Source organism: Terrapene carolina, unplaced genomic scaffold (assembly GCF_002925995.2).
Source record: "Terrapene carolina triunguis isolate 2854851 unplaced genomic scaffold, T_m_triunguis-2.0 Scaffold233, whole genome shotgun sequence".
Taxonomy (NCBI): Eukaryota; Metazoa; Chordata; order Testudines; family Emydidae; genus Terrapene; species Terrapene triunguis.
Window position 1 is genome coordinate 2,922 of NW_020664584.1, and position 23,200 is coordinate 26,121.

General features: G+C 46.7%; 1 protein-coding gene across 1 annotated transcript in view; it reads right to left on the reverse strand.

Annotated features, from left to right (window-relative positions):
- Positions 1 to 3,523: 3,523 nt before the first annotated feature.
- The window catches only part of ADA (adenosine deaminase), a 36,571-nt gene continuing 16,894 nt past the window's right edge, over positions 3,524 to 23,200 (reverse strand). Inside the window, exons 4-10 of the mRNA XM_026656838.2 lie at positions 23,122 to 23,194; positions 16,568 to 16,692; positions 12,697 to 12,768; positions 12,210 to 12,311; positions 9,599 to 9,666; positions 8,949 to 9,078; positions 3,524 to 7,753 (exon numbers count right to left, since the gene is read on the reverse strand). Coding sequence (XP_026512623.1) covers positions 7,649 to 7,753; positions 8,949 to 9,078; positions 9,599 to 9,666; positions 12,210 to 12,311; positions 12,697 to 12,768; positions 16,568 to 16,692; positions 23,122 to 23,194 — 675 coding nt within the window. The 3' untranslated portion in view covers positions 3,524 to 7,648. The remainder of the gene's footprint in view (positions 7,754 to 8,948; positions 9,079 to 9,598; positions 9,667 to 12,209; positions 12,312 to 12,696; positions 12,769 to 16,567; positions 16,693 to 23,121; positions 23,195 to 23,200) is intronic.

Below are 23,200 nucleotides of genomic sequence, written 5' to 3' on the forward strand. Positions count from 1 at the left end.
GAAAAGTTTCACACGCTCTCTCTTTGGAGACATTTTTCATGGTAAAAATTGTTTGATAAACTATACGCTTGTTGTAATAAAGAACACACAACTCTCAGATAATAAAGTTAAGTGGGGTTTTTTTGTGCAATGGTCTCTTCCCCCCACTTCTATCCCCTGAAATGTGGAATTGCAAACTCATCACACTAGATCACATCTATGTTGGGAACAGAGGGCAAGGAGCTATTTCAAATGACATCAGTGCTGTCCAGCTTCATATGCTCCCAAGTGCCGCAGCAACTTCCAGCTGAGAGTGGACTGGAAGCCGGGCTCAATAAATGCAAATCAATCCACTAGTTTGACACTGATGTCCTCCTATTTGCTAGAGAGCAGCTGCCCTGGCAGTGGTTATTTATCGTCTCTAGGATTTTAATTTGAACTTTGGAGCACAGGTCCTTCAGGGTCCAACCTCATATGCTCAGCACAATTGGGTTGGCTCAGGTCTTGACTGAGAGGCCAAGGTCAAGGTGCTAAAGGAAATGCTGCAATTAGGGCTCCAGAAGAGGACAGAAGCCCACCTGGAATCCCATGCTGTGTTTTCCTCTCATGTCTCCCAAAGATTAATGAATGGACCCCATGCCACCTCCAGGAATGGAACAAGTGCATTGCACCCCCACGCCACCCCAACCCCACTTCCCACAAAACAGGAGCTGTAATCACTGGGCCACACTAACCCACAATGGCATTTCTCCCACGCTATGTAGACCGTGGCACTAGCACTAAAGCAGCTGTAAAGAGTGTGACTAGGCTGAGGCAGAAAGGGAGAGAGAAACATTCTCACATGGTGACCCAACACAAAATCTCCTTCTTGGCAACAGGAAAATTAGAGGAGAACTTAATGTTACGAGTTCAAATTTTATCAAACCAAACAAGGCCATAAACGAGGTCGGAACGTGCTGCCAGACAGAGCAGGAAACCTCCAAGGAGCCCAAGAAATGAGATGGCTGTGGAGCCAGGACAGAGACATTTATGGCTCTGAAGCCCCTAGAAAACAAGGATTTGGCAGCTAGGCAGAAGCTGCATCTGTTTTTTGTTGTTTTGTTTTGTTTTGTTTTACAATCCAACAACCAACCCATGTCAATCAGCTTCTGCTGGATCATGCTGCCAACTTTGCTCCGACATGGCATGTAAGAGCCTGCTCTTGTTCCCATTGAAGTCAGTGGCAACCTGGCCATGTTCTCAGTGACTCCAGTAAGAGCAGAGTTGGCCTTTAAATCTCCAAGTCTCCTGTTCATCCAGTCTCCCACATGCTCACAAGAAGGGAGCAGCCAGGCAGAGAAGAGGACAGAATAACATACATCTATAAATTCAAGCACTACAAGGGATGGGCAAATCTTAGGTCTCTCAGCTCATAGAGTGTGCCTTCAAGTGTTATTTTTACCCAAAATCAGCACTACAATGGGACAGGAAAGACAGGGGGCATCAGGTTTCCCCTCCGAGCATAAGACCCATGTTAGTAGGGTGACCAGATGTCCCATTTTTAAAGGGACAGTCCCGTATTTAAGCCCTCCTGCAAGTGTCCCAACTTTTTCTTTAAAATGGGCAAATTGTCCCGTATTTTCTGTCTCCTCCCAGCCCCCACCCATCCCCTCCCCAGTAGTGGTGGGTCCACTCCTGCTGCTGGCCGGATCCTTGCTCGGCAGCCACCCATCCACCAGCAGAGAGTGGGAGGGCCCAGTGGCCGACAATGGGGATGGGTGTACAAGGCTGGTGGCAGGGTAAAGATGCTGCGTGCCGGGCCAGGCGCTCCCCTGCTGGTCTGTCAGCGCAGCCCCTGTTGCGTGCCAGTTCTCAATGAGCAGGGCCCCATCCCATCTCCGACCAGCACTGGCTGTGCACTGCGAGCTGCGGTGCCTGGGGATTGCAGGCGGGGCAGGCGCCAGACGCCAGCTGGTTATGTGTTGTCTCTGCTGCCCACCCATCGGCCCTTTACATGCTCCCCCTCTCACTGTCCCCCCTGCTTTGCCCCTTCACAACACCCCTCAGCCCCGTTGCTCCTCCATACCCCCCTGGCAGGGCGCATCCCGCTCCCAGTGCTGTGCAGAGAACCAGCCCCTGGCTCAGCTCACCAACAGCCTGGCAGGCAGGCTCCTTCCTGCCCCCACTGCCTCTGGTTCGGCTGGTGCCCTGGGAAAGCCCGACTCTGCGGCACGGCCCTGCCCGTGCCAAAGCCCCACACAGCGCTGGCACAGGGAAGCCTCTCTGCCTCCCAGCTAAGCTCTGGCTTGGCAGGGGGAAAGCGATTTCCAGCCTGTTCATGCCCCAAACCTGCAGTCTCCACAGCAGCCCCCGGGGCAGGGGCTTAGCATCCTCCTCCCCACCCTGCATCCTACCCCCAGGGAGCCTGGGGCTGCCCCATCCCCTAGGCACCCTCCCCTGCTGAATCACCTCTCTGGCCGGGTTTGCTGAACCCCCTGCAGTCAGGTTCCCTGGGCCCCGATACACAATGCATCCTAAGGGCTTAACCCCTTCCTGCCCACGCTGTAGCCAGGGGACAAGAGGCAGGTGGGTTATGTCAGTGGCCAGCAGCAGCCTGGAGGCGTTAGCTGCCTTTCAACACTGTGTGGGGAGGAAGGCACAAGCTGCTTCCAGCCACAGGGGACCGGAGACAGAGCGGGGAAGAGATGAGTTCTGCAAAGACACAGGCCAGGTCATCCCTTCCACTGCCCCTCCTCCCCCTGAGGCTGGAAGCAGCTCCCATCCCTCCCCTCCCGCATGGTGCTGAAAGGCTGGTACTGGCCACATTCTGGGGTGAACCCTGGAAGAAATCTGGGGGTGGGGGGAAATGTGACCCTTCCTCCCCCATACGTGTTGCCATGGGAAGACACAGCGCTAGGTACCAGGAGAGGCTGGTCCATCCCGGAGGTCCAGCCAGGCATGGAGGGCAGAGAGCACTGGGCAGGGAGGGTTGGGTTGGTCAGTCACGCCCTCCCCCCCCCCCCCCCCCCGAGGGGGGGGGGGGGGGGGGGGGGTGTGTGTATGTGTGACCTCTCCCCTTGTGTGTGGGGGGAAGGGGTGTATGTATCGTCTCTCCCCATGTGAACTAGGGATGTAAAAGGTTAACCGGTTAGCAACAGTCTTACTGCTTAACCCACCTTAACAGTTAACCCCGCACCAGCCCCAGCAGCCCTCTGCAGGAGGGAGAAGCAGCCCCAGCCCCAGCTGGAGAGGCCCAGCCGTGCCGGCAGGATTGGCCCCCGCCCCGCCAGTGGGGTCAGCCCCAGTCGCTTAATCGGTTAATGCTTTAAATGACATTTTTAATCGTTTAAACGGTTAACTTTTAAAATGGTATTTATATCCCTAGTGTGAACCCTAAAGCCTTAAAGATAAGGAGATGATAAAGACTCCAACTACGCTGTATTTCTTTTTAAAGGGGGCTCAGTCAACTTGATGTTAATCTAAACATTTGTACTACACAGTACAAGTAATTTTACCAGGTGTCCAGTATTCAGCATAGGGAAGTATGCTAGTCACCCTACATGTCAGCTGCCATCACCAATTATGCTGAAAGAACAAGCACATCATATTATTCAGTAACAGCCTGGCTTTCAGAGATGCTGGGCCCACAGAGCTCCCACTGACTTCAATGGGAAGTGCAAGTGAAACTCTGATCACGGACACATAGTGGTGGAAGACCCTTGCAAAAGCAGGCCTCCAAAAGTGAGCTGACACTAGGATCTAACTGGCTGCAGAGGGAACAGTTCCAAGTTCAGCTTTCCCTCACAGCTCTGATTAATTCTGCACAGCTCAGAAGGGAAAAAACACCAAACAAAACATTGTTTTTGGACTGCATGCCAGAAAAATCACAGCCCAGTGCCCAGTAATAACACTGTCACTTCTGGCAGTGACATGTCTCTTTCTTTGAGCATAATGGGGGAAACGATGTGTGAAATTGGAACAGCTCATATCGACAGCGCTGAGGAAGTTGTGAACCTGCAATGTCTGAACAAGAGACGCGTTTGCACTTCAAACAGGAGTCTCCTCCCACACCAGTGTAACTCCACTGACTTCAAGGGAGTTACTCCTGATTTGTACCATTATGAGGAAAAAAAAAAAAAAGTCAGGCCTAAAAGTTACTGAATGACATCTGCCATGTCTACACCCAGGGCCTGATTCTGATCCAAGATGCATCCATTCTATAATGGTGCAACTCCTGTGATTTCAGTGACGCTAGTCCCAATTTACACTTCTGCTAAATGGGAGAATAGGTTCATCCTGACCTCTGCTTCCATCCATCCCACCTCGAATTTTGGGACTCCCTTCAAGCAACCAGAGCCCGTCTTGTGGCACTCAGGATAACTGCATAGATTCCACCACTGTTTGTGATTGCTGCAGATGCCCTAGGGATATGGAGGTGAGAGGAAATTTCAAAAAAGTTACCCATAGAACTACAGTAAGGAAGAATTCACAACAGGTTACTTTTTTGTAGGTCCTGTCAAAACAGCAGCTAGTGATGGTGGTCAGTAGGTAGATGTTTTATCTTTAATATTTTGATGACATGCTATTTTATATATAAATATAATCGCAGAGCCCATTATCCCCCAGGTTCTAACAATGTGGGTCACATTTGTCTAGAACTATGGTGCAGAATTTGACACTTTCCCTTTAGCTCTTTAAGCAGAAATTAGAAATAAAATTATTTTTTTAAATATAAAGTTATTTTATTAAACCAGAACAACATTTCACTTAGAGTTTCCAGAATGCAAACAGGTGTTTCTCACAAGCTATTTCTGAAGAGAGATTTCCAAACAAAAAAAGATTGTGGGTGGCAATGTTAGAATCATTCTTAACACTGACAATTTATCATTGGCTTTAAAAAAATAATTCATTTATATATTTGTGTATATACTCACAATGTATTTAAGAGAAGAGCATTTTGTATTCATTTATAAAAATCAATATAGCAGCCCATCACTGGCTTGCTGATGTCTGAAATCAGAGCAGTAAATCCCAGCCGTCTTCCAATGTCTAGGAGAATGGTGAACGCAGCCCTTAATCAAAGGCAACTTTTTGGTGTTGGTTGCTTTGGGGTCCAGGTCTTTGCAGCCACTTGTGATACTGGAGCTCTCCCCACTCCCTGCCCCCCCAGTTTCCTCAGCCCTGTTTACAAACTCTTCGGAGGTAAAAGTATCTGAAACCTACAGTCAACCAAACATGCAATCATTTCTTTGCATAAAAAGGAGAACAGTGTCATAATGCAGCAAAATGGCTTTGGAATTATGTTAATATTTTCTTTGTAAATTCTCAAACATACTAAAGACAGGACTTCCAGCAAGAATTCTGCTAAGTACCTTCTGAAACACTTGTGGCAGCTGGGACATTTAACTATATACAGTATGCTCATTAGTTTATTCACTTAGTTCTACTAATAGTGCCTGAAGGTTACCTTATGTCAGAAAGAGGGCAGAAAGAATGAACATAGACGTTAACCACATTTTTAAGAATCTAAAAAAAAACCCCAAAACAAAACAAAAATAGAACAGAGTGACAGCAAAATTCAGCCCCTGGGAGTCTGACTCACATGTGAAGTGCAGAATGCTGGAGTGGAGAATCTGAGAGGAGAATTTTGTCCTGAAATTGTAAACATGTGCACTAACTTTATATGTACATGCAGCAAACCTCTGGAGGCCTCTGGACTCCCCAAACATACCCTCTGGTGTCCTGAAGCCAAGCTATATGCTCTCATCTGCAGTGACATTTTGGAGATTTAAGGTCTTGCGACACAGATTTTTTTTTAAAATAAATAAAAAGAAGTACAAAATAATTGCTAAATTAAAAAAAAAAAGTTACTGTATTTCTGCAACCAAAAAGCCTAAGTGCAACCACTGCTGCATTTTCCATTTTCTTAGTCCCCATTTACAATACAAAATAAACCTTGTTTACATACCGTTATGGCCAAACTGTGTTTTAACACTGTCTTTTCTATCCATACAAACAAGAATAAATGGTGAATAAACTATTTATTTAGGTATCTACCAGTGTCAGAAGAGGGTTCTCTCGTATGATTATAACATGCACACTACAACTGGGTGAATAATGGATTTTTCGGTTCACTGGCCATTCTGAGACAATTAAAAAAAATTCATTTTGGGTTGAATTGAAAACAAGTATTTAAAAAAAAAAAATTGGTGACTCAAAAAGTTGAAAAGTCAAGTTGAAGCAAAAGGTTTCATTCCAACATGACCTTTTTCAATTTGGGGCATTTGTCAAAAGCAAAGAAGAAATCATGAAATGCAGGGGGGGGTTGGGGGGAGGGGATGACCACCTCACTTCTAACCTTTAGCCCAGTGGTGGGAGACCTGAGCTCAGTTCCCCCTCTGTCAGATGTGGAAAAGGGATTTGAATAGGTCTCCCTGCACTGCAGCAAAGTGCCCTACCCATCAGGATATAGAGTCATTCTCACTTACTTTCAATGTCTCCATGAAGGACTATGAACTGCCACTTCGCATGACAATGAAGAGTCACTGGGCTGGGAAGAAAGTGAAAATGACTTGGTAGCCTGGTGGTTAGGGCACTCACCTAGCATGTGGGAGGCCCAAGTTGAAGTCCCAGCTCTAATGACTATTTAATTATTTACATACAGTAGAACAGCTTTCACAGGGGAGAGGGAGAAAGCCCCACACCAGGATATCCCATAGCCCAATGGGTAGGGTGGTCTCCTGCAATGTGTGAGACCCACGTTCAATTCTTTCTTCCTCATAAGGAAGAAGAGTAGGTCTGTCAGGGTCAGATCTGAAAAAACCTGACCCTCTGGGTTGGGCGTGCTGACAAGTTGCAATACCTCCCACTTCGCAGCACACTCAGCGCAGCGAGGTGGGGGCAGCTGGCAGGGGGACATGCAGGCATCACCATGGGCAGGAGGTGACCAGAGAGGAGGAGTCGGGAGTGGCCAACGCCTACCAGGCTGAGCCCTAAGGACAAGGTGATGGCGGTGATGATGCAGATGGGGACTGGTTCAGGAGGTCTGTTCCAAAAAAGACTTGACACTCTCGAGTCAGCTGTGCTCAGCTTGGGTCCTGGTCCAGTCAGGTCTGATCAGTAGACTAAAGCTGCATTTTTCAGCAAATAAACTATTTGCTGAAATAATTTCACCCAGTTCGACGCACACAAGCAAGGTGGGGGGAAAAAACCTGTCTTCTACCATGGTTTGACCACAGCTGCTGCTCAACATGATTACTTTTGTAGTGCAGAGAGGGACTAAGGTAGATCAGCAATGGAACTAGAGCACCAAAAAGTCACATCAAAATGTTGTTACCACCACCACAAAGAAACAGGGCCTTATTTTGCTCTCATTTACACCAGGATGTAAAACTGGCATAAGCCACAATGGAATCAGACCAGAAAACTCCACCTGTACATTTGAGAGTCAGAAATATAGGAAATCAGATATCTATTTAGTACGTGGGTGTTGTAGGTAGGTATATATGGTAGGAACCATGGAAATACTGCTTTATAGTGTATGCCTCGGACTGTAAAGCTCAGCATAATAATACCAGTATTATGCGCTGGTGCCATGGCATCTCCTCCTCCTATGCTCCCACTAAAACAAAGAGGAGTCGAGCACACATGGGGAGAGGTGAATGCACCTTGCCGGCTGGGAGAAGCAGGATTAGGATGGGTTGTTCGGGACCATCCCATAGGCTTCATACAGCTTACTGAGAAGCTCCTTCTTTTCTTTCTTAGGCAGGAAGCTGGACTTAGCTGCATTGATGTTCTGGGAGGAAAAGAAAAAAAAAATACAGCTATAGCTGGGTAATACCCACACGTGTGAGTGTGGGGTTGTGCGTGCGCAAATCTTTGTGCATCAGTGAGTGTGAGCTAGTGAGTGAGTTGGTGTAAGTCAAATGAGCACTTTTGTTAGCACTGCTACTCTTGAGCTCCTTTCAGCAGCCTCAGTTTTCAAAGGAACCTGCTCCTACCCAGTGTTTGTAAGGGGCTTAAAAAAAAGCAAGAGATAAACAATGTATCTTAAATTCCTTTATCGGGTTCCAGGATGTGCAGTTCAGGGGCCTGATCCAAAGCCTATTAAAGTCAAGGGAAAGACTCTCATTGACTTCAGTGCGCTTTGGATCAGGCCCTGCCTGATATGCTGCTGTTGTAACTAAGTTCACTACTGGCTTCCCTTAACAATTTACAGAAATGTCTCTCTCCTTAATTTATAAGCTTCCTTTCATTAAACAGAAAGGAACAGCTCATCTTCTGCAGGAGCCTGTAGCAAAACTGCCCATGGATTTAACGGCATAAAGATCAGAGCTTTCTACAGCTGGAAGGAAGGACTAAAGCATAAGTCTACTCTCCAGGAAGACAGACTCTTGCTCCTTAAATGAGGCCCGTGATACAGGCCCGGTGCTTTCTCCTGCAAAGCTGTATTCTGCAAATTCAGCTCCAACACACACACAAAGGAAATCAGCTGGTTTCCAAGATATGGTAGGATGCATGAATGCCTGGACAGTACATATCTCCTTTCAACCCAGTGCACCTCTAACGGGGAAACAGGAAAGCATCAGAGGTTACCCACAAACAAGTGAAATTCTATCAGACTCTTTTTCGGTCCCTTTATTTTAGGTACAAGGCAGATGAAAAACAGAATTATTAGATTTTCAGGACACTGCACATGCCCATCTGCATGCAAAAATACGACGGACACCATGTGACCCTGTAAGTAATGGCAAAAGGAAATGGCCACTTTGTAGCCAATTGGTTTGCATATCAGTTACACTGGGCTAATTGCACGCTCCTGTTGAAAACTGCTGTTGTGCCCCACATAATTCAGCTTTTTCTCCCCACAGTTTTAACTCCACTGAACTCTCTTCCGGTTTCATGTTTAAAAATTAGATTTATCTCAGAAATGATGGATCACGTTAGGCTCCAACACGCAACTTTGCACAGAACATCCCACGACAACTTACCACTCTCTTGAACTCCTCTTCAGTGAAGCCCAAGAACTGCTTTGCTATTTTGTAATCAGTCTCAATTGTAGAGTTCAAAATGAGCGGGCCATCAGAGTTCAGGGAGTAATTGGCTTTATCATTCATAAACCTGGGAAAACAATTTAAAGAGGGACAAATATTAGAGTTCGCATAGTTTGTGTTTTTCCAAGTGTAAAATACACTGAAAAAACCCCCACAGTTTTCCACCCAGTTTGGTTACTTTGTATCCAGCTAGATAAACAAATTCCTATCAAAGTTATAGTTTGCATTCCAAAACTTCACGTTGCTATTCACCCTCCTACTTTTTAAATACAACAACAAACCATTTGTTGCACAGATGTTCAAAGTGCCCAGCCCCACTATCCACTCCAGAGCCAGATAGCAATGCACTGCAATCCAGGGCTTAGCCCCTTGTCAGCTCAGAACAGGGGCCTGAGGCGGGCAGAAAGCTCTCCTTAAGGATAAAAATCTATCAGCATATTTGTTACAGCTCCTCTGAACTGGTCCCTTAGTTGATGCACAATACTCTGACAAATGGTTAGAACTTGGTTCATGTGAAGTAATAAGGCTGCTATACATAAGTGAAGTCTGAGTTAATTACTTGAAAATAATATATTTAAACGTCTTACTGAATTACTGGGTGTTTCCTAAAGTCTGGATCACATGCTCCGGTGAGGACACTGCACAAAAGACATGTCTATATGTGTAGGGGGGAAAAAGGCAAAGTCAGTCTCTTCCATAATAATGCTGCACAGAGAGACAAGTTTTGGTGCTCTCCAGGCAGGGGCTGGGCCTGAAAAGCACCATGTAGATTTACAGCTCGGTGCAAACAATAATGATCATCAAATCCCAGCCTCTGCAACCAGCATTTACTCCCATGCTAGCTGGATATAAACATTTTTGAACGCTTTTTGTTTTTTTTTTGCTACGTGTTTCTGCCCATGTACAGAAGCCCCTTGTCATTCCCACCCCACCCCAGCCATACTGGTAGAACAACCCCCATTGGAGGGAGCAGTGACCTATGATATTGCCATGTGTAAATTAAACCTTGGCTAGGAAAGTGACCACAGTCCAGCTGTGAAAGTAACTTACAGGACTTACCGGTACTGCCGGAGTCCTGAGGGGGGCGTGGCTCATCCAGAAGAGGCATGGCCTCAACCGGAAGAGGCGGGGCCTCTCAAGATTTAAAGGCCCTGGGGCACCGGCTGTGGCTGGGAGCCTTTACATCAACCTCGGGCTCCCAGCTGCAGAGGTGGCTGGGAGCCCCCGGGGCTCAGGGGCAAATTAAAGGGCCCGGGGCTCCGGCTGCTGTGGAGCTCCGAGCCCTTTAAATCCTGGCCCCAGCTCAGCCGCCGGAGCTGCGGGCGGGATTTAAAGGGCTCTGGGTTCCCCACAGCGGCGGGAGCTCCGAGCCCTTTAAATCCCGGCCCCAGCCCAGCCGCCGTAGCTGCGGGCGGGATTTAAAGGGCTCTGGGCTCCCCACAGTGGCAGGGAGCTCCAAGCCCTTTAAATCCCGGCCCCAGCCCGGCTGCCGGAGCTGTGGGCGGGATTTAAAGGGCTCTGCGGGGAGCCCAGAGCCCTTTAAATCCCCACCGCGGAAGCCGGTGCAGTCCGGCACGGCGTACTGGCTCTTGCCGGTACACCGTATCGGACCAGACCGGCTTACTTTCACCTCTGCCACAGCCATCTGCTCAGGATGGGTCTATTGGTTAGTTTACACTAAACACTCCTGGGGGAATTCTGCACCACTGCGCAATGCAGAATTTGCACAGAAATTAATGTTGTGCGTGCAGAATTTCCTTCCCTGCCCCCACCCCCCTGCATAGAAATGGGCTGCAGAGCTGCTGGATACCCCTAGGGGCCGCTGGACTCGGCAGAGCCCAGCTCACAAATAGAAGACACTGCCGGGGGGAGCAGGAGGGTTTCCCACAGCTGCAGTTCTCAGCAGGACCCACAGGAAGGAGGCAGCGTACAGAATCAGGTGGTTTCTCCCTCTGGATCCCTGGGCTCTGAGGGGTAGGGGATGTGGGGTGGGCTGGGCTATAGGGCGGAGGGGGTGCAGGTGACTGCACTAACGGGGCCTCGCAGCTGGGCTCTGGGGGGACGCCCCGTGACTGGGATCTGGGGGCGAAGGGGCAGAGAAACAGGAACTGGGTTGTCGTAGGGGTTTCTTTAATTCTCTACTCCGTGGGGAATTTCTGTGTTGTCTGTATTGTTACAGACGTAGGTGCTGACAGGTATTTTGAAATAAATTACTAAAATAATTGAAACTGGCATGATTATATAGTATTATTTTGACAAATATAGCCCAGAGCCCCAGGCCCTTTAAACTGAGGCCAGAGCCCTGGGCGGCACGGGCCGGGCAGCACTGAAGGTCTGGCTGGGGAAGTCAGACCCTCCCCTTCTGGGGGCCCAGAGCCACCCCCGCCCCACCTTGCTCAGGACCCCTGCCCAACACTCTGCCCCAGCCTGGCGCCCCCTCCTGCACCCAAACTCCCTCCCAGAAAGAAACTAATATAACACCCTACTTCTTACCTTAGAACAGCTATTTTGAATTAACTTAACTATATTCTACATGTTTTAAGACTGAAATGTAACCACAGAATGGCTTTATGTTAATTAAAAGGCAAGTTTAGTATAGTGTTAATAGCCTCAATGCCATAATTGTGATCATTTTGTTTTAAATTAGGAAAAAGACTTGTATACAGGGGCCCCACAAAATCTAATAGCCCAGGGCCCACAGGAGAGTTAATCCATCCTGGTGACTCCTGTGAGTCTAACACCCTGGCCACTCACCTTCTGCCTGGGAAGAGGTAAAGGTATCTCTCAACTCAGACAGCCAGTACTGCTCCAAGCATCAGCTGAAGATGGACTAGATAAACATGGCCCCCTTTCCCCAAGGCTGAGCATGACGTGACCTCTGGCACTCAGCACAGAGAGGGATCCAAACTTGTATCCCCTCACCAGCCCAGTCAGCCAAATGCTAGAGCCTTGTATGTCTGGTTTCCATCAAGAGCCTCAGCTAAATACAAACGGTGGTGTGGTGGGCCGATTTCACTCCAAACGCTGTCAGCACTTGGACTCCAGGTGGCAGCAATTTCACCCCTATAGTAAAGGCATTTATGTCCATGCTCATTATCCAAAGTGCTGACTTGTCATGCAACCCAAACGAGGGCAGATCTCTCAGTCAGAACAAGGCAAATGCTACACAACTGCCACCCCTGCAGAATTAGTCATTACCTCAAAATGCATCTTCCTACTCAACAGCTCCCTATAAAGGGCTGGGTCTTCCAGGACATGGTAGCTGTGGCCGATCCGTTCTGTCTTCAGAACATTGATTGCCTGTAGAGAATAGAAAACATGTAAAGTCTCAGCTCTGTGCAAGGGCCTGACTCCTGCTCCCCAGAGGATCAGGCAGGCCCACAGGAGCTCCTGAGCCCTCCAAGCCCCATACCAGGACTCCAATCCACTCCTGCATGACATGGGGGCCCAGCTCCTAGGAGGGCCTGCTCCTTCCGAGCGCTATATGAGGCTCCATCTCCGGCTCCCTCTTTGTATGATGCACAGACTCTGCTCCCTTAGAGCAATGGGGGGATTTGGCTCCCAGGGGCTACTGAGTGATGGGCCAGGATTTGGCCCGAGCTACCTTTGTTCCCTGCATTACAATACAGAGTATTCTGCAGCTCTGCTGTAACTTATTCCACTGCCCTGCCCTGGGGTTTCTTACCTCCTTGATGACAGACGGTGACCCAACCTCCCCAGCATGGCAAGTGCGATGAATGCCACATCTTTCAGCTTCCTGGAAAAGCCCACATGAAGTAAAGAGTGAAAACGCTGCTGTGAGTTTAGGGAGACACAGAGGCGGAGGCGGAGGGGGGAAAAGGGATGTGAACAAACTATCAGGACAGCAGCCCCACCACCGACTACTCGCTGCCTTCAAGACAGAGCGAATGCTTTCAACAGACCATTAGGCTGAGAGCTCTAGAGCAGCCAAGCGCTCCAACCCCAGGAGTAACGACTGGAGCACCACAATCAAAACGAGAAGAAAATCAATGACCCATCTCAGACAGCGTAGGAGCTGGGTAGGTGAGTGTCTGGGAAGCCCAGCCTGCACTAGGCAATGAAAGCAGTCACCAGCTGGCAGTTATTCATAGTCCACATGCAGCGAGTTTGGTGAGTCTCAGTCCAGTCCCTGGTGTCCACATCACACAAACACCCCACAACTACAACTATCCCTCTTGCTGGCAGTCTCAGCAGATAGACCAAGGACTAACTGAGCCTTGGAGATTCTCCTCCCCTTGAGGTACGCTGGCTGAGGTGATGGGCAGGGGGGAAATTCCCACTGCTGTCGCCTGAGCCGTACCTGTTCTAGAGAGGAGGAACTGCTGTCTCAGAGGCTCTCAGCATGGCACTTTTCATCAGTGACTAAACAGGATTCTACGGATCCGGGAAATCCCAAACCCAAAAGTCCTGAGTGTGGAAATGGGCACTGAGCTGATATTATAGGGATTTTACCAGAGGCAGCATGCACGTACACACACCCCCTTCAGGAAGTTGCTGTTTTGTATTACTGAATTTTTCACATGCTTTCTGAATTTTCCACTTGGTTTGCAGCCACTGCATATCCAGGCTCCGCTCTGAACTACTGGGTAAGACACGGCTCCGCTTGGTATGTTAATAAGAAAAGCCTAGTTGCGTCTATTTGAAATTAAATCGAGACTCCCTGTGTCTGCAGTGATAGCTTTGTTTTAACACACACTTGTTGTATGTCCTGCACAGAACAGGGACTCAGACAGTTACCCCAAAGGCTGACCATTCAGTCAGGGCTAAGCTTACCCTCCCTTCCCTTCACACTGGCCTTTCACTCATGTCAGAAACTGCTAATTTGGGGCGTTCTGAGGATGAACAGATTAATCCAACCCCCCCTGAAATCTATGGAATGACTTCAGCGGGCTTTGGACTGGGCTCTGAACTATCAGAGCGCAATGCTCCTCCTACTGATCCCTATGTTTGATGAAGTAAGAGTCAATGAGAGTTTTGCCATTGACTTCAATGAAGCATGGCAGGGCCTTCAGGTTAGGGCTCTGAGAATGTGTTTCAGAGAACCCAGAGTCAACAAGACAAAATCCGTGCTCAGGCAAAACTCCTGCTGAAGTCTGTGGGAGCTTTGAGTGTGCCAGGAATGCAGGAGGTGGCTCTGAAGCCAAAGGTCTTAAAGATAAACAAAGTTTTGTTTTAAACACTATTTTGTTTCCAACGTGTGTTAAATGTACAGGCCAGCTCTCGGGGCAATGACACACAGAGCGAGTCTCCCTGCCTACCCAATTCCCATCATTTTGCCAGCTCACTTTACCAAAGTCACGCACATGAAGCAAATTAAGAGCCAATGTGTCTGCTCACTTTTATTGTTCATTTATGTATCCCCCCCTGGTGCGCTATGCGGATTAGAAAACAGAGATTTCTGTGGGTGTGGGGGGGTGCGCTGGGGAGGAGGGAAGCCAGGAATATCTCCCCCACCTCCACTCTCAGGGTATGTCTACACCGCAATCACAGGTGCAACTGGAGCTCGGGAAGACATACGGGAACTAGATTTAATCTAGCTAGCTCAGGTTCCAGAGCAGTGAAGCTGCAGCAGCGCACGCTTCAGAGTGGGGTAGCTGCCCAAGAATGACACAGGGTTACAGGCAGGTCTCTACAGTCCACACCGAAGCACGTGCTCTCACACCTTCACTGCTCCACGATCTGAGATAGCTGGATTAAAGCTTAGCTCAGGTATGTCTACATGAACTGCAATCATACCCCCCGATTGCTGTAAAGACATCCCCTCCAAACAACCTCCTCTGGCTCTAAATAACCCAGAACTTCCCAACCAAGGAGATTGTCCATTTCTCTCTGCATGCTTCTTTGGTTTATAACATCACTTACCTAGGAGGTTAGCACCAGCTAATTATCTAGAGTCACAGCTTCAAGATCTTTACATGGCTTCCGCTCATTATCTCCCCACAACCTACTGCAGGCAATTCACAAACAGAACTCCCCCTACTATCCCCAATTGTAGTGACAATCATTGACTCCTGCCAGCCAGAGTTTAAATGACACCACAACTGAAAACTGGGAACACCAAAGGCAGACATCTGATCCCTTCATCATAAGCCTCTCATTTCATAAGTCATATTATCCATGCTACTGTTGGTGTGTGAAGCTTCAATGTGAGGGCAATTTAGAAAGGGAGCATTCTACTTTCATGCCGCCAGAGAAAGCCTGACAAATTGGAACTTTTGTTCCTTTCGTGTTTCTCTGAGTCTGAATGAGACACTGACTTTCAGACAAGAACAATTCAAATCCTTTGGGTTGAGAAATTTGGACTTTGAGACCCCACGCATAGCAAGCTAGATATTAATTGATAAACTGTTATTTTCCATCCTGTTTTATCAGCCTTTAAACTACCTGGATGTAGCATGATAAGCAACTCATTGATTAGTCTTGTATAAAGCAGGTAAAACAATTGCACAAGATGAAGGTACACGGCTTGATTATTGCTCATGACAAAGAACTTCAGCATGTTAGAAAGGATAAGAAACTGCTACATAAGTAATATCTTATCAATAAGTGCTTAATTGAAAGATGATAGCAAGTGAGAAACCGCACGGATTTACAAAATGGCACTGGGCATTTATGCAAGGAGACACCGATTGTGAAAGTACACATGCTCAAGGTCATGCAAAACGAAGTATATTTCTTCCAAACTCTCCCCCCTCAAGTTTTTGCCTTCACATTAGGACATTTGTAATGATTCCCATGACAACCACAGATGGCAGTTGGAATATTAACTACAACAGTATACCCTTGAGATATCCCTGATTTTACCTCAACCAATCACCTGACACCCAGCACTATTTTTAAATCCAGTGTCCTCTCAGGCTGTGTTCCTGAGCATCCTCAGCTCCCACTGACTTATGCCAATCATGTAACTTCTTAAAATACAATCATCACTAGAGTCCTAAAATCCTTATATACAGATGGGAGATATTTGCATGGGGCTTCCTTTTTAAGCTACAGTAAAGTAACACGGTCTAGTTAAAAGGAAACAAAATCTCTTCTAATACCATCATCTTAGTTTATTACAATGGAAAAAACTTTGAACATATGTTTACACTCTTTGTCTGATTGATTTAGTTTCTGCGTTTTACTCAGCTGGAGACAGTGAAGATGCAGTAGCCAATTTCATCTTTGTTATTGAGTTCTGATCCTGCAAAGCAACGTAAGCAGGCAGCCCAATGCAGGCACTGGAGCGCCCAGGTGGATCTGAATGTAGGATCATTTTACCATCCATTTCACTTTGTGGTTCTGTGCACCAGCCCAGTGCTGCAGAATCAAAATGGTAAATGCATCTGGAACACATCTCTTTATACTTAAATCATGTATATACTCTATAATTAATTTAAAAACCAAATTAAAAGCAATATTTCTCCTATGCCAATAAAACACTTCTAGTAATTTTAAGACATGATTTTTAAGTTCTACAGACCATTTTTGGTTTGAACTACTTGCCAGAAAGAATTTGATGCAAGATTTTTGGAGAAGCTCATTGAACAAACCTCATAAGCCTTCCTATGCTCTGGGAAGGTCTCAGCCACCAACAACTCATCCCCAGCCAGGTCTATGGCTACCACCGTATTGTTCTGGTATTTCTTACACAGCTCCACCACCTCCAACGACCAGCCTAGAAAGAAGAACAGCAGGATTCAGGAAAAACATTCCACCAGGGTCACCCCTGAGCTCTTGTCCAAACCAATGTGGTTGTTCACCTGGCATTGGACACTATCGGAAGACAGGATTTGGGACCGGATGGACCATTGGTCCGACCCAGTATGGCCGTTCTTATGAATAGAAAAATTAAGTTCATTTCCAGGATTTCCCCCAAGTTTGAAGCCCTATAAAAAGCAACAAAATCCTAGAGCCAGATTTACAGACCAGAGCCAGAGAGGAAGAGCCCTACCAACAAATGAGCTCACTGCCTGTAAAGTTGGTAGGCATGACAGGTTTTAGCCCTGGTTATTAGGCCTTCCAAGGGGGAGTATCATTACAGCCCTTGACGAGAGCAAAACTCCATGAGTCAGGCACATACATTCTAAAGTGCAAAGTCACAGCGTAATGCAATCTACTGGGGCTCCCAGCTGCAAGCCCCTGCTTTCTCATTATTACAGGTCAGACAAAAGGGGCGGGGATGGGGTGGGCAGAGAGATCCTGTTTAAAATTAAAGGGTTACGCTCTGGGCATTAAGTGCAATGGCAGAAACATAATAATCCTAAGAGCTAGCTGCTATTGCACTCTTTTCATCCACAGATCCCATAGCGCTAAGTCTAAAAGAGGGTAAAAGTATTATTCCTGTTTTATCGATGAGAAGACCGAGGCACAGAGGAGCGAAGTGATTTGCCCAAGGTCACAGAGCAGGTCAAGACAAAAGCCAGGATTAGAACCCAGCTCTCCCGATCCCCAGTTGGGTGTGCTAGTTATTTATGTAATGAGGTATGTACTAACGACGCAAACAAACACCCATCCCAAGCTCTAGGCACCATTTACAAACCCTTAGAAGAACGATCCATACATTGCATGCTAGTTTTCAACTCACTGAGGGCTTTAACCTGGCAGCAACATGAACATAAAAATAAAAAAATTAACCTGACTAAACCATCCCTCCTACATGCAGCTGGGAAGACCAAGACCTATATAAAAACAAGACAGCATTTAGCTGGGCACAGGGCAATCATTGCTCAGGGCAGCAGGGGCATTCTGTCTTTTAACATATGTAGAGAAAATGATATTTTCCATACAAAGGGGCAGCATAAGAAAAAGCGCATCAAGGGACAGGATTCTATTCCCAAGGCCACATTTGACTATGGAGGGGGGTGAGTGAAGGCCTTTTCTTCCACAGCAATGCATCTGGAGGTGCCAGATGAGATCCCTGTTTACCCCTTTGTAAATATTCCTCTCCAAGTCTAGATTTATAGGAAGCAATTAAAAAAAAAAAAGACTCATATAAATCACTTTCTGAGGACTACACAACCATCCAGATTCCCTGAGTGAAAGTGTAAGCCCATGGACAGCCTGCTGTGAAGATAAGCAAGTTTCAGTGATGCCAATGGATGGAAACAAGTGGTTCTGCTTTAGAGACAGAAGAAAATGCCACTATCTCTTATGAGATAATGAAGGAAAAGATGAAAAGTCCAGAGGTGAAGAATTCAGGAGCTCCAGGCATCTGGCTAATTGGCAGATTTAATTTGGTAATGCTGCCAACACCATGATGGAGTACAGCACTTTCCTCTTAAAACCCTTACTCAATGCGCTTTGGGTTTGTTTAATTTTTCTTGGGGGAAGGGAGAAATCAGAGAAAACTTCTAAAAATATTAAACTAAAATACAAAATGGGGAGGGCAGACACAAAGGTGTGGTAGGCTGCAAGATTAAATTCAACACAGGTCAGAAACACCGACGGTGGCAGCGGCAGGAGGGCAGAAGTTGGGAAAAGCTATTCTAAAAAGAGGGAAGTAGAAGCAGTAACTGATTAGGAAACATGAGGCTTTTCTAGATGTGTCAGTCATCTCATTTAGTCTTTCTGAAGGGCCTTCAGAGTTAAGACAGCAGGGGACACACTTTCTGAAGGCCTCTAACAATGCACCTGCAGTACAGCCTGGCTTTCAGGGACAAGGGCTCTGTGGCATAGACACTATAGAGTTTGCATGTGGGCAAACAGATTAGCTGGCAAACCTTGTGGGTGCACATTCATTGCCCCTTTAAAAACACAGCCTGGAATGGCACCTGAAAGGCTCTTGTGTAACTATATGTGGAAGATACGGGCTGATCACAGTTACAGGAGGGAAGAATAGAGAATGACTGCATCTGCCCAAGTATCAACAATCCACGCTTTAACTGCTCAGAGAAGAGTCTACACACTACCATGCTGAGCATGATGTCTATGATGATAGACAGAGGAACTTATGGAAGTGACCACTCACTATAGAAACACCAGCCGCTAGTCTGGATCTGTTTCCATTCTAGATTTTTTGGACTGAAAGCTGCCAATTCAGCCCTTGGGCTGACAATTTTGGACAAACAGCTCATAGCCAGCAGCATCCTTCCAACAGGCAGCTGTTTTGCAAGTGCAATTGCCACTGCAGATCGTGGGTGTTAAATACACAACGTTGCACTACCCTTCAGGAAAATCCACTTTGCAGTTCCATCAGCTCTAGCACAGGCTGGGAGATTAGAAAGGGGAAGTTCTCTTCCTCCTGAAAATAAAGACAGATGCGGTTTGTGCTGGAAACAAAGCAGCCCCCAGCCCAAATCCTTATTCACCCTTGAAGCTTGAGACTGAGTTGAACTGGTCCCCTGAGTTCACAGCAAGGAAGAAAGGACCTTCAGCTTCTCCAATAATTCAGAGTCAGTGAGCTGGAGAACTGGAACAGGCAAGTGATGATCAGAGAAACTCTGGAACCAGCCAGAAAGTGACATCATAGTACCCACAGAATGCTTCACTTCGCAGAGCAATGCTTTGTACAGAGCTGAAAGCAGAAGGGGCTTTTCTGGGAAAAGGAATCAAGAGGAAACTGAAAGAAGAAGGGGGATAACAACCCAATATCTGATCTCTCGTTGACAAAACGGATTGTTCTCACTCTGCCCTGGCCTGACAGAGGAAGGGAAATCAAGAATGGTTTCTGCTCTTTATTCAGACCACATGTATCTTAGCTAAGCACACAAGTGGCACCACTCTCTGTAGGATCTTAGATCCACCATATACCCACAGGCAGGTTTCACGACTCCCATGGTCGTACAGGGCTAAGCGACACCAGCTCACGGGAGGTCTGGCAGGGGGTATTAGCATGCCATCATGGACTCCCTGTAGTGCAGATGGAACAGCTATATTCTTCCAGCCGCTCAGTATTTTGCCGTAAGGGAGAAAAGCCTTGGGAACTATTTAGTGACTTCATTTGGTTTAAGATGTGCAGTGAGGATGGGCTGCATTTCCCAAGCAGTACGGGCTACTGGCCTGGCGCTGAGCACCCACAGCTCCCATCCAAATCAAGGGGAGTGACGGAATGGCAGGCACCTTTGGGGAGGGGAGTCAGTCCACATGTAACCAGGGAATATTGGTCTTTAATGTTTGCCAAGCGCTTGGAACAGATAAGTACTGAATTCTAATTACTGCTATTTTCTCAGCAGATAGAAATCCACAAGACCCCCTAGTTCACAGCCATTCCTGACTAAGGCCCACTCTAGTTCCTGAAAGAGGGTATAGCCACTGGGGAATTGACACTGCACTCTACCTTAGCAAAAAGGCCATGAAGCAGAGATAAGACGTAGAGTTAACAATTAACAGGGGACCTATTGGGCATGTTTTATTTGAAGATCATAAGTACTTACAAGTCAGTGATACTTAGAATACAGCTCACCTGCCTAGGATTTGGTCTAGTTGTTTGATTACTTTTTAGACTTGCATAGTTTGGAGCCATTATTTCAAACACAAGTTTAATATGCGTCAGTTCTCAGACTGATATTTCCATCTTCCTCTCAACTCACTGCAAATGTAGGGGGAACGTCTCATTACACTAAGTTGCATCTATTTTAAAAAGGCAGACTCTGCATGACTTAGTACAGTGTTCTCAGAACAATGCCAGTGAAAATTCTTCCCTGAGTCAAGTCGATGGATAGTCCCAAACTAGAGTCTGTGGAACTTGTTTTGAAACTAACAAAACTGCCCATCAGGCCCTCATTTTCCAAATTATGTGTACATTCAAATTACACACTTACTCATCTGTCCAATCTGTAAGTGCAATTACCACAGCTGTGCAAGTGCAACAAGTGTGCACACAAGTGATCAGTTAGATATTTAGGCTGTCATTTTTGCATGCATTTACTGCCACTATGCATGACCCTTGGATCTTTCAATTTGATTCTGGGAAATTTTAAGAAATATAGGATCATTTCCCACCTTTTTAGATATAGGCCTGCCAGACATTACTAGTACGCCTTTTCTCCACCCATCTACTAAGTATCCCGAGGCAACTGTTCAGCAAGGATTTCAAAATGTCAGTACAAGCCTTTGTTTATGAAAGGTTAAGTTACTGTAAAATTGTTTCCTAGTCTTCCTGATTGTGCTATACCTCTACCCCGATATAACGCTGTCCTCGGGAGCCAAAAAACCTTACTGTGTTATAGGTGAAACCGTGTTATATCGAACTTGCTTTCATCCGCCGGAGTGCGCAGCCCCGCTCCTCCCCCCTGCCCCACCCCGGAACCTGCTTTACTGCGTTATATCCGAATTCATGTTATATTGGGCCGCGTTATAATGGGGTAGAGGTGTATTTCTAGAATGCAGTAGGTCAAGATAATATAGAAAATTGGCTGACTTACCACATAACCCCTGTTTTAGATAACTGTATCAGCTGTGGATAAATGTTTTATTTATAGAAGTCAATAAGTTTAAGGACAGATTTTAAAAGATATTTAGATACCTTAAAATGCAGATAGGCACCTAGTGGGATTTTCAAAAATGTTTAGGCGCCTTTCAAAATCCCACTAGGCACCTGTCTGCATTTTCAGACACCTACATACATTTAAAATTTTGGCCTTTAGTGAACGTGGCTTAGTGTATTTCACCTGTTTTTTGGACCTGGTCCTGCACAGAGTATGGAAACAACAGGTTATTTAGTTAGCCCTCATCATAACCAGACAATGGAAGTGCGGTCATTATATAATTGTTCTCCTTGGCCATGGAATGTTTCCAACTTGGGCATCTACTCTGCAACTTTATCTGAAGTACTGGAAGGTACCTTTGTTACTGCTTTTAACTGCTGATCATTTTTGTTCTACACTGTGCTTTGGGATGCTGGGAACAGCAATATAGGATACACATTTCCAACCCCTCCTCCCAAAGGAGTCCAGAAATTTGTTTCATTCTCAACTAGGAGCTCAAGTTTCCCTATCTTTCTCATGGAAGGGGATAATACTGAATGAGGTTCCAGTATGGATTGAAGCAGTGTATTTCAAGGGTTTGGTTTGTTTAATACCAGAATTAGAAGAAGGCATATTATATGTGGTATTTCAACATATAACTAATAGTCTCTTCACAAGCAACCTGTCTGCCCTGAATCCCAGGTATAACAAGCAATCTCTTAACCAGGCCACATCTCCTCTAACCCCAGCTGAAGCTGTCCTGCGTCACTCTACCCAGCTCTTGGTTTTTATTTTAAAGCTAGCTGCAGGAAACGGAAATGAATGACACCCACTCCACTTAACCTCTGTTTTGCATCCACAAATTCATCTCTGCAAGGCAGGCCCAATGTTTCTCCCTTTTTCACCTTGTGTCTTTTCCTAAGGGGCACTAAACACCAGGAGAGAACAGAGCCAGAGGCAGCCATGCAGTAAGCCTGAAAGGCCCCCATGGAACATTTCTCAAAATCCACACTGCCACCACCTGCACATGGGGCCCACTGTAGACACTGCTTCCCTCCTAAGGGGCCCTCTCAACAACACCCCAACAAAAGAGTGCCTCTTATTGTGCCTGCACCTCTGATGTAGGTGACATTCAAAGCTTCCCGATGGGAGGAGTGGGGCCATAGAGCTAGAATACATTGCTCTCTTGGGTTCAAACACCTGACATGGATTGTGTGTATTTATAAAGTGACATGTCAGAAATGCCAGAAAGCAGTCTGTGCTGCTCTAAGACATGCTGATCCCAACTAATACGCCAGAGCATGTCCCCTACCCCATAAAGTGGCTTTGACTAACCTGAGCACAACTCTAAGCTGGTTAGAAATTGCTTTTTGCAGAAATAGGAAAAACTGAGCTGGCATCCTTCAATCTTGAGACTGGGGTGATGTCAGATTTACCCCTTCCCCGGAGATAAAAGAGCTGGAAATCACTGAGTGGGTATGAAGAGTGGCTTCTCCTCCCTCAGCCTCTCTCTTCCACCAGCACCTACATGGGAAATAGCCATCACCTTCCCACGGCACTGAGACAACATTCAACCCAGAACTGAGCAACGGATGCTTCCCTAATATTTCCCCAAAGGATCTCAATTCAAGGCATTTCACACCCCCCCAAAGGGTCAGGAAAGGAGGGAGCAGAGCAGCAGGTGAACTGTAATACATTACTTGGCATATGGCGCATGCAGCATAGAATAGACCTGGCTTTGATGTTGAAATCCCTTTCTCCATCCTGTAATCCCTGATT